At 37.1% G+C, this 12,604-nt stretch overlaps 1 protein-coding gene across 1 annotated transcript in view; it reads left to right on the plus strand.

Moving 5' to 3' along the window:
• The window catches only part of LOC127661861 (RNA polymerase II elongation factor ELL2-like), a 60,527-nt gene that overhangs the window by 35,023 nt on the left and 12,900 nt on the right, over positions 1–12,604 (plus strand). Inside the window, exons 5-6 of the mRNA XM_052152792.1 lie at positions 4,414–4,655; positions 5,502–5,626. Coding sequence (XP_052008752.1) covers positions 4,414–4,655; positions 5,502–5,626 — 367 coding nt within the window. The remainder of the gene's footprint in view (positions 1–4,413; positions 4,656–5,501; positions 5,627–12,604) is intronic.

A 12,604-nucleotide genomic window follows, 5' to 3' on the forward strand; every position in this document is an offset into this window, starting at 1 on the left:
AATTAGGTTTCTTACCAGATGTAGTTTTGTTGCCATTTCTCCCAAAGAAAAACTCGGTGCCATGTTGTTTTGTCACATGACTCCATATTTCGAAAGTTTAACCCTTTACTGAGACCCCAGAGTCTTCTGAACTTATATAAGTGGGTTTAAATTCATTTAAATTATTTGTTGTGTATAGAAAAGACAAAATACAATGTCCACGCATGTGTACTCAGGGTTGCAAGTGGTTAAAATACGAGTTTTAGTCCAGTGGAAATTAACCTTTCAGTGTGGCAAATTAAACTATTTACCTTACTCCTGGGACTATCAACAGCCAATACCAATAGTATGTTTATATTAACATGCTATTTATTAACCAAGTCATATCTGATCAATTATATGCATTTTTAAACATTGTTTTACATTATGACAGAGATTGCACTAAACTACAAAAATATGCAATAAATTACAAAAACCGTAGCAAGCATTTTTTGTGTATCTTTTATTTGTTACTACTAGATAGTTTAATCCATTCAGGTCCATTTACAAAAATTATTGGTGGGAATTATCACATTGACAGGAATCAGATAACCATAGTGCTATTGAGGCACCTGCTCTCACGTGAAATTTCACCTGTACTTCACTATTAACCTCTCACATTCAAGCCATACATGTTGGCAGAATTATCTTAGAATTTTTTTTAGTTTATAAACCATTTGATGTCATATTTTTTAATTATTAGTTTTTCTTCATTTCCTCACTCAGTTATTTTCCTATTTTATATTTTTGAGGAGGCACTGCCTTCCTTGCCTCCTCGGAGAAAACTCCCCTGATCTGTTTCTATTATTTTATCACATTTCCTCTTTAAGGACTTTAATATGAAGACTGTTTAAAATGACAGGAAAACATGCAGAGTTACTGTATTTAACCTTCATTATTGTAGATTTAACTCACAAAATAACAGTATAGTGTAGTTTGTCGCAATAATAAAGTCCTAAAGGGGTATAAACATGTACATGAACATTATGTAAAAGCACTCAACAGCTTGTGCTTCTCTTTGTACTATTGCAAATTTCAGCTTAAACTTTTAATGAGATTAGGCATGCTTGATATCTATTAGCACTCCTGTGTCCCGCTGGCTCCAGGTAAATTAGCACACTGGTGGGAAGAAGGAAAGCAGAAAAAGCTTCTATTTTTGGTGCTTTCGTTTCCACGACTATGCTGTTTGCACAGTAGAAGGAAACATTTACCGTCAGCTCTCTTTCACACCCTCCAGCCTTTTTGATGCACGCCAAATTCAGAGTGCACATCCGGAGAACAGGTCATACGAGTGCTACATGGTGTTTACTTAAAGTTAGATTTCCTAAAGTGGTCCAGCGTTTGCCGTTTACACTACTGTATGTGTCATTTGTCATGTCTCTGGCTCTAACTCCTCCGTTATCCGTGTCTAATTTCACCTCAGGGCAGCTCTGTTTTGTTTTGTGTAACGAGAGCTCAGGGATTTGAGTGGTCCCAGAAAGTTGTGCTATTTGCAGAGCTCTCAGTTTATTTTAAGTGTTGGGTTAGGCAATAATCTCTCAACCGGTTTTATGTCACTTTTCGCTTGCATTAAAGGGATAGCTCACCCAAAAATGAAAATTCTGTCATTAACTCATGATGTTTAAAACCCATATGACTTTATTTCTTCCGTGAAACACAAAATAAGTTTTGAAGAATGTTCATGTGGCTCTCTTCCATACAGTGAAAGGGGATGGTGACCAGGGGCTGTCAAGTTCCAAAAGGGGGGGAAAAAAAAAAAAGCACCCTCAGGGCTCCAGACTGGAACTAAAATGATCACAAATGCAACCAAATATAATTTATTGTGTCAATAATTAAACATGTAGTCGCCATTGGAAGACAGTCAGGTTGTGTGCGTTCATATGCGGTTTCGTCAGATATCATCTTGTGAGTTATTGAATACATGCACAACCAGTGTGTCTCATGCAGCTTTTTACCCGTTCTGCCCACATGCAACAACAAATCCAGCGTGAGAGAGTCGTGAATAAATGACTCTTTTGAACGGTGTCTTTCATGAATCACCAGAAAAGAACTGAGGGTTTGAACTCAGGAGCTCAGGCTAGCAGTTTGAATCAGATTCACTTTCTCAGCGAATCAGCCGTCAATGTCCTCACATCTGGGAGTGCAGACATTTCACAATAAGAGTCCCAAGTGTATTTGGGGCTTCTTTATAATTTAAAGTCCCATATTGTGTACCACTTTTTTATTGATTGCGATTGGAGTAGCACAATAAACGGCATCTGGAATTTTTCAATTTGCACTTTTTAGTGTCTGTGTCATCTTGAATCCGTAAAGAAAGACTAAGGCAATATTTTAAAACTATTTAAATTATATATATGAGATCAAGCTTTTGACACTTGGGACAATTGAGGGACTTGTACACAACTATTACACAAGGTGCAAACATTCATTGATGCTCAAGAAGGCAACACACTACTTTATGCATACTATACTTTTTGTAATTATCTGTAATGTATATTATGAAGAGCAGTACTGAATAAAATACAAATATTTTATCTCTTATATTTGTATAAATTATGAAAGGGGTGTGAACATTTGAGATGCAAACTTATCTCCTCAATATATTCGGTTTATTAAACTTCTGATTAATGGGTTATCAGCTGTCTTATTCCTTTTCTTCAACTTTCTATGTTGTTTCTGAACAGCAATCTAAATTGAGCAATTCTGTGATTTGGCGAACAAAAATAGCCATTTGGCTCCTTAATGTTTCAGTTTAGGAGCCAATGGCTCCTAAATATTTTATTTAGTCTGCAGCTCTGACCTTAAAAGCATCATAAAAGTTGTCCGTGTGACTCATGTGCTATATTTGAATTCTTCTGAACCCATAAAATAGCTTTGTTGACATTGACAACATGAATCAGAGCTCTATAATAAAGTATCTTAAACAATAGCACTGCATTTATCAGCAGATTGTTATGAGAAATCTCAGAATGTTTGGTTTTCTTGAGAAAAATTAGTTTCTCTACTTTCAAGTCATTTTAATTTGAATAGCAGATTTCACGATACACATCACATGACCGTGGCAAAGAAAAAAAGCTTCTTTAAACCCTTGAGAGGAACCTGACATCTGGCTTCAAGTTAAATGTACATAATACAATATTATTTTGCGTTTTGAGGGAAAACCGATCGGCACACGTGTTATTTTTGCCCTCTGTTTCACATTGCATTTAAACTTTAGCAGGCTTACCAGCTTATCCAATGCACGCAAGTGTTGTGTTTATAGCCGTTTACATTTCTATGTCAAAAGCACAGAATAATAAGTCCCATGTAATTGCGGGTTTCTTATGTTGCTGTTTTTTGAATATGCTGTTTTGTTTATTTTAAGTTTTTTATTTTTTTTTTTATCCTCATTTCTCCCTAAATTGGAATGCCCAATTCCCACTCCTTTGTAGGTCCTCGTGGTGGCGTGGTTACTCACCTCAATCTGGGTTGTGGAGGACAAGTCTCAGTTGCCTCCGCTTCTGAGATGGTCAATCCGCACATCTTATCATATGGCTTGTTGTGCATGACACCGCAGAGACTCCCAGCATTTGGAGTTTCATGCTACTCTCCGCGATCCATGCACAACTTTCCACGTGCCCTATTGAGAGCGAGAACCACTAATCACTAAATGGGGTAATGAGGAGGTTATCCCATGTGAATCTACCCTCCCTAGCAACCGGGCCAATTTGGTTGCTTAGGAGACCTGGCAGGAGTCACTCAGCACACCCTGCATTCGAACTTGTGACTCCAGGGGTGGTAGTCAGTGTCTATACTCAATAAGCTACCGATCACCCCAATATGCTGGTTTTTGATAGTTATGAGCATCTTGTTGTTCATATCATCGTGCTCAGTGTTGGCTGGGAGAGGCTGGATGTTAATTGCAACTTACTGCTGCTGTTCTGACTGACAAATCCACCGATTTGCGCGGTAATGTCGGCATAAATAAAACAACATGTTTGATTTACTGCAGCACCGGACATGACACTGTTGTTTGACAAATTTGACAAGATTTAATGCTACATTGTACTTGCCGTTTGCAATCAGATTTTGAGCTCTCAACTCACCTATGTAGACTAGCTGCTCTGTTTTCGTGTGAGCTCTCAGCTCTACCTCTCTGGGGAGGAGACTCTCAATGCTCTCAATGTGTCATTGCTTGGTTTTAATCACACTTATGTATTTATTTATGTATCAAATGATACATATATCAAATTGAGAGTGTTGTATCGAACAATACAATACTATATTTTTATAAATGACAGAATTTTCTCTTTAACGTTCATAAAAAAATTGTATTCTTTTAAGCTCATAAATTGTGAATTTAGTTTTATAGACCAAATAAAATGAGTGACCCTCTTTTGTTTTTTCAATCCTTAGGTAAATGTGTGAAGATTAAGAAGAAACAGGGCCTGCCCACAAGCTATGACAATACTAATAGACATTCACCCAGCAACAAGAGGAACAGTGGACCTAGCTTAGTGGCCCACAGGCCCTTGAGAGAACGTGTCATTCACGTTCTGGCCTTAAAGCCGTACAGCAAGCCGGAACTACTGCTCTGGCTGGAGAGAGAGAAAGCCAGCCTCAAGGACAAGGCTGACCTGAGCGCTGTGCTGGAGGAGGTAAAATACAAATGCACTCCCACATACAGCATGCTACAGTGCAAATGCAAATATGGCATATGTCAGACCTATACAAAGGAGTTAGCATGGTCCGTGAGACAAATTTGCTTATTTGATTTTGAATACCAGATTTTCAATGTGGTGTCAGACTTGGAATCTTGATGATCAGCTCAGTCAGTGTTCCAATTTTTTTTTATGTCAAAGTTCATTTATCTCTCCTATCCGCAGTTCTACATCAGATATACAACATACTTCAGTACTCCGCTAAGACGCCACAGTATATCCAAAGGCCTCTAATGTCCATCTCTCCAGCCCAAATGCAATAGAGCACGGCTGCTTCTCTCAGTATGTTTATTTGCTGAATGTTTCCTGCAGCGTTTATATTTGGGAGTTCCAGCGCAGTCAACAAGGGGAGATGGCGGTACTGGCAGTAGCAATTAGCCTGCTGCCTTAATGATAATTGGAGAATGGATTGTGTTTTGACAGAGGGAGGGTTATGGTGGGTTTATAGCCCAGTTGTAGAAGTGCTATACAGACCATCCTATGCTGCAATACATTTATGCTTTCTGTGATTTGTGAGGTCTGAATTGAATTATTTTCTTCTGGATGTATTTAAGTATGTCCTTAAAAGGCCCATCATACATTATTTTTCTGTCTCAAAAGATTCTGAAGTGTAATATTACTTCAGAAAGATGCTGACTGATGTAATGCTTTACAATTCAAGTCAATTTGTTCCCTTTGTTCAGCCAGTCACTGTTGAATATTGTTACTGAAGTGCATTTGTGAACAGAGACCAGTTAGTCATTAGGAAATAATATAATACTTTTACTGTCCATTTCCTTTCAGGTGGCTAAACTCAATCCCAAAGACCACAGCTTTACTCTAAAGGATGATTTCTACAGACACGTACAGAAAGATTGGCCTGGCTATGTGGAGGAAGAGCGGCAGCGCATTCAAAGGGTGTTGTCAAGGTGCATACTCTGTCATTACTTAATATGTTATACTTTAAACATATTAAAGTAAATGTTGTAGGGATGGGGCAATATATCGAATTTCAAAATATATCCTGAACCAAAATAAATGATGAAACATATTGAGGCAAAACTTGATATTTTTCTTGATAAAACTTGATGTCGGTTTTCTTTACGCTATTTTCAGTGATCACACAAGATCTTTCAAGTGTGTAAAATGCTTGAATTTAGCTTTTAGAAATGCAAGTACTGGAATACCTGGAAAATTGCCTTGTTTTGTAAAAAATTGCTTGATAAAAAAAATACAATCTCTTCTGTGTTAATGTGTGTCCATCAAATGGAAATTGTGATGTTACACAGTGCTAAACACTCAAATGTCCCAACTTTATTGGAGCATGTTGCAATCATTTGATTTAAAATGAGGGTATACATTTTTTGTTTAAATTTACATGGTAAAACATCAAATATTGTGCTGTTGTAGTGATTTCGATATCGCACACTGTGAATAGAATTTACACTCCTTTTTGTTTTTATTAGCATCTTCCATACTGTCTCAACTTTTTTGGAATTGGTGTTGCATTATTTACTTTAGTATTGTTAAGCATATGCTTACTTTGTAATAAACATCAGTCTTGTTTATCCTCTCTTGCAGTATTTTCAACTTTATATAATATATACAGTTGAAGTCAGAAGTTTACATTCACCTTACGTACATACCAAATACATTTAAACTCTGTTTTTCACAATTCCTGACATTTATTCTTAGAAAACATTCCCTGTCTTAGGTCAGTTAGGATCACTACTTTATTTTAAGAATGTGAAATGGTAGAGAAAAAATATTTATTTTAGCTTTTATTTCTTTCATGACATTCCTAATGGGTCAGATGTTTACATACACTTGGTTAGTATTTGGTAGCATTGCCTTTAATTTCCTTTATTACAAGCTTCTCACAATAAGTATTGGGAATTTTGGCCCATTCCTCTAGACAGAACTGGTGTAACTGAGTCAGGTTTGTAGGCCTCCTTGCTCGCACACGCTATTTCAGTTCTGCCCACAAATTTTCTATCGGATTAAGGTCAGGGCTTTGTGATGGCCACTCAAATACCTTGAATTTGTTGTCCTTAAGCCATTTTGCCACAACTTTGGAAGTAGGCTTGGGGTCATTGTCCATTTGGAAGACCCATTTGTGACCAAGCTTTAACTTCCTGGCTGATGTCTTGAGATGAAGAGAAAATGTCGAACAATTTTTAGGAAATTTCTCCTAAAAGAAAGATCTTTGTACCCATGTGCTCTTGCAAACTGTAGTCTGGCTTTTTTATGGCTGTTTTGGAGCATTGGCTTCTTCCTTGCTGAGCAGCCTTTCAGGTTATGTCGATATAGGACTTGTTTTACTGTGGATATAGATGCTTGTCTACCTGTTTCCTCCAGCATCTTCACATGGTCCTTTGTTGTTGTTCTCGGATTGATTTGCACTTTTTGCACCAAACGACGTTCATCTCTTTGTATAGTGTTTTTCACAACTTGAATTGTTTCAAAGCAGCTTTACAGGAAATCATGCATTTAAAAAAGATCAACAAAATGATATTGGAATATATTTAATGTCTTACAGTGATCATTGTGTAGTTTGATTAAATAGAATTGTAAAATTTATAGAAATTAAATAATTGTATTTAGAACCCCTCTGAGCAAGCTGAAGGCAACTGTGGCAAGGAACACAAAACTCCATATGATGTTGGTTTAAGGAGAAAAATAACCTTGGGAGAAGCCAGGCTCACTGTGAGGGCCAGTTCCCCTCTGGCTAAAGAACATGAATATAATGCCAATATTAGTTATTTGTGTGCAGTGCAAGTCATGATTTTAAATTTGTATATTAAGTAAGCATTAAGGTCCAGTATTTTAAGTAAAAATACAAATAAAATATATTTTTTTAATGAACTTTAAGATTAATGACAAATGTCTTTTGAAGTCTATTCTGGATCAACTGCAGAAGTTCACATTGATGCATTGTCCTTTGTTAGTTGGCTGATGAAGGCTTTTGCTGGCAGTTAAATGATAGTCTATGTATTCCATTTCAAGAGTGTAGTCCATCAATAGACAAAGGTTATGCAGGCAGAGATAAATGATGAGGTGTGTCACAGTTCAACCTGCAGGTAATTTCGGTGAAGTCCAAGGTTTAAGCAGTGGCACATGAAATATCCGATGTCTTACATTTGGAGTTGGCATCAGTTCATCCTCTAAAGTCAAAACTGCTGAATGATGTCTGGCTAGCACCGGCTGTAGTTTGTCATCATCTCACAGCAACGGAGTCCGACACCAAGGAGGAATGGGGCTGGATCTGGCAGGCTCTGGTAACCTTGGGATATAAATTCCAAGGTTGAGGCATGGAAAAAAATAAAAATAATATTAGCATAGATGCCATTCAATTGTATGCAGGTTTATAGATCATGATGGATGTTTCTGGTCCCGGCAGACCTAACTAAAGCAGCCAATTGTGAGTTGATGGATAAATTAGGTGTATACCTGGTTAAATAGATGAGTCTTTAGTCTAGACTTAAACTGAGTGAGTGTGAATGCATCCTAAACACTGTTACAGAGACAATTCCATAGTTTAGGAGCCAAACATGAAAAGAATCTACCTCCTTTTGTGGATTTTGATATTCCTGGAATTATTTACACGGCAGAATTTTGTGATCGTAATGAATGTGATTGAATATAGCGTGTCATAAGGTCACAAGGTCATAAGTACTGTGGCGCTAAATCATTCAAAGATTTGAATGTAGTTAACAGAACTTAAAAATGTTTAGGAAATTTAACAGGTAGCCAATGTAACGACAATAAAATTAGGCTAATATGATCATATTTCTTTGTTCTAATCAGCACTCTGGCAGCTGCATTTCGAACCAGTTGAAGTTTATGTATTGAACATGCTGGACATCCTCCCAGTAATGCATTACAATAATCTAGTCTTGAGGTCATGAACGCATTAATTCATTTTTCGGCATCAGCAACAGATAGCATGTGTCATAATTTAGCTATATTTCTCAGGTGGAAGAATGCTGTTCTACAAACATTGGAAATTAGATTTTCAAAGTACAGATTGGTATCAAATATAACACCAAGTTCTTTGCAGAAGATAACAGTGTAACAGTAAATCCATCGAGAGTCAAATTATATTTTAGCGGCTTATTTTTAGGAGGTTTTTGGTCCAGTAATTAGTACCCGATTTCTAGAAATTGAGTAGAAGGAAATTTCTGGCCATCCAATGTTTGATTTCATTGATGCACACTGCTAATTTGGAGAATTATGAATTTTCATTGGGTTTAGAAGAAATTGTTGGGTATCATCGGCATAACAGTGGAAACTTATTTAATGATTCCTGATAATATCTCCCAGGGGAAGCATGTATAAGGAGAAAAGCAGAGGTCCTAAAACTGATCCCTGTGGCACTCCATACATAACTTTTGTTTGATTTGACAAATCCTTGTTTACACATACAAAGTGGTAGTGCTCTGATAAATAAGACTTAGGACCAAGTCATTTGTAACTCTTAAGTGCATTCTCTGTACTGTGATGGGTCCTAAATCCTGACTGAAATTGTTCATATATTCCATCCTCTGTAGAAATGAACATAGTTGGGAGGAAACTTCCTTTTCTAGTATTTTCGACATAAATGGTAGATTTGAAATTGGTCTAAAATTAAAACAATTCTCTAGGATCAAACTGTGGCTTCTTAGGGTGCTTTCACACTGGCAGTTAAGTTCGAAACAGAGCACGATTCGCATGAAAAATTGGTAATGTGAAAGCTGTCATATAGAACCCTAGACTACCTGTATGAGGTGGTCTGAGTTCGGTTGCAGTGGAACTTTGTAGCACGATTCGCGTGGTTGTGGCGTAGTGGACTAAAGCACATAACTGGTAATCAGAAGGTCGCTGGTTCGATCCCCACAGCCACCAACATTGTGTCCTTGAGCAAGACACTTAATCCAGGTTGCTCCGGGGGGATTGTCCCTGTAATAAGTGCACTGTAAGTCGCTTTGGATAAAAGCATCTGCCAAATGCATAAATGTAAATGTAAATGCGCACTCATTCAGGAAGTAAAGGGACCTGCACATGCGTTTTAGCCGATAACGACATCATACGTTTTGACAACACACGAGGATCCACACATTCCTGAAAGTCCCAAAAAAGTAATGACACCACAATGACATTCAAGTACAATCAACACTATAAATACTCTGTCTATCTATCTATACACCTTATAAATACTATTATATTATATTTTTTATATTTATAACTATTATATAGGTTATAAATATAGGGTATATTAGGAGATGAAAGTGGCGATAACTTCATCTTGGACACGAGCGTGAGTAAGCGTGCAGTGTAAACAAAGATGCTAATGAATTCCTTGATATCAGCCATCTCCTAAAAAAAAAACGCTGTTTGCGAGCAGCAGCAAGCTGCCTTCCCCTGGACATCTGATGAGTTTCGCCATAAAGTTCACATATATGCAGTTGTGGATCACTCTGCTGTGCATAATGGCACCAAAAAAACAAAGTATGATGAGTCGCGTTGTGTTCACCATGCGTGTTTGTGATGACGTAAGATGAACTCAAATGGACCGGGGTTCGATTGAATCAAGTGAGTGTGAATCCAGACCAACGCTGCGGGGGGCACCGGGAACGATCGCACTTTGAATCGGACCACAGAAAACGTGCCCTGTGTGAAAGCCCCCTCAATAAGCGGTTTGATAACTGCTATTTTAAAGTTTCTTGGGACATGTCCTAAGGATAGCGATGAGTTAATAAAATAAGGAGAGGTTCTGAGATTACTGGGACTACCTCTTTTAAGAGCTTAGTTGGTATTGGATCTAACATAGTACATGATGTGACAAGATTTGTTAGCTCTTCGTGAGCTATGACAGTCGGTGCTTTATTCCTAACCAGTTTAGCCAGAGTACTGACTAAACACCTAGGATTGTTGTGGTTCTATTCTATCAGTTTGCTAAAATATGCTGACCTGGCACTATCCTTCCATGCACTGTGAAATACCTCTAATTTTGAATTATTCCACTTGCGCTCCATTTTCCGAGCTGCTCTTTTGAGAGCATGAGTGCAATGATTGATTGTACCACGGTGCAAGGCTTTTTTCTTTAATCGAAGGGTGGACGACACTATCAAGAGAGCTAGAAAAGACTATTTATATTTTCTGTTATTTCATCAAGCTCATATAGACTTTTTGGCTTTGGAGTATGTTAGACAATTCTGGAAGATTATTAGTGAAGCTATATTTAGTGGTTGAATGAATAGTTCTACCTGAGCAATAGCATGGTGTAGATTTGAGATTAGCTGATCGCAACAAACAAGAGACGAGGTAATGATCTGAGATGGCATCGCTCTGAGGTAGAATTTCTATAGTTTCAACTCCATGACAGAATTAAATGTAGCGTATGATTAAGGCAATGAGTTGGTCCTGTCTGACTACAAATATCAATAAATGCTAATCCCAATTTGTCTTTTTCATTATCTATGTGAATGTTGAAGTCACCAACAATTAAAGCTCTATCTACAGTAACTACTAGACCAGAAAGGAAATAATTTTTTTGGGGTAAAAACCGATGATAATATAACTTTTACATCTTGAGATTGCAATCTCGATTACACTTCCTAGCTCTTGATACATGCGCAGAGCACTAGATGGTGCTATGCAGTGTAATCGAGCTTGAACTCATAATCGCTAAGGAGATTGCATAAGTCAAGGTTTTTTTTGGATCGCTTCAGAAGACATGGATTAAACCAATCACAATGTAAAAAGTATAAAAGGCCCTAAAATAGGCTACTTTTTCTATATGCAAAATATAATTTCTTGGATGTTTCTTTTGATTTTGGAGTAAATATGACAAGGCATTTTCTTGGTAGATTTAATGAGATTCACTGAGCAAATGTTCATACAAATAGTTAGTTAAAAATGTCATGAAATTGTATGAAGAAATTTCTATATAATCTCCTCAGACCCCCTGAATACTCTCACATTACTACCCTTTTATTACTACTCTCACTCTGATTATTAGTATTGTTTAGTAACAATACTTTTCTAACTACATTATTCCTACTATTTCCTAACTTCCTTTTAATTAATGAAGGTTAATGATGGTTTGCTACAGTGTAGTCCTAGGCCTTGCCCCCACGGTCTGTTTTGATTCTGTTTATAGGCACTACAAGGTACAGGTTTAAGCACATATGATGTGGTTAATAGGCCTGTCTGAGCAGGAAGCTGTGCGATTCACTGCAGAACGTTTCTGAGCAGCAACATTCAGTCCCGGAACAATAAGGGGAATAAACATCAACTATCGTACAAATACGAGCTTGACAGCCATGCTTTTAGGAGGTTTTCCATGCTCCTACTGACTCACTGTGTACTTTTGTTCCTTCTTTGACTTCACCTCTATCTCTTAATTTGTGCACTGCCAATTCGGGTATAAAGTCTCCTAATGGGACTGCTCAAGTTGCTCTTGCAATACACATGGAATGTTAAAAACCAGTAATGGAAATTGCACAACATAGTTTGCTGAAAAATCCATAAACTGCCACTTACAGGTTTGAAAGTTTGAATCCACTGTGAAAATGCTTCTGTTTTGCATTTTTCTCATTTAATTTTTCTCATTAAAAATTCTATTATCAGCATAACAATTTGAGTGAAAAGTTGAAACATGAATTTCAGATTGTCTTAGTTTTTGCAATGTTAACTTTGTGCTTTAATAACAGCATGCACTAGAGCTGGCATGAACTCCACAGATTTGTACAAAATATTAGGATTCATGATATCCCAGTATGATATGAAAATGTTCCAAAGAGCTTCTTGTGTTCTTCAATGAAAGCAAGGAAATCTAACCTTTAATGCAAAGGTCTTAAGTCATTTTCACAAATCTGCATATTTAATAAACTATCTATATAGTATTTATTTTTGTAGGTTTGAAT

This window comes from Xyrauchen texanus, chromosome 21 (genome assembly GCF_025860055.1).
Source record: "Xyrauchen texanus isolate HMW12.3.18 chromosome 21, RBS_HiC_50CHRs, whole genome shotgun sequence".
NCBI classification, from domain to species: Eukaryota; Metazoa; Chordata; class Actinopteri; order Cypriniformes; family Catostomidae; genus Xyrauchen; species Xyrauchen texanus.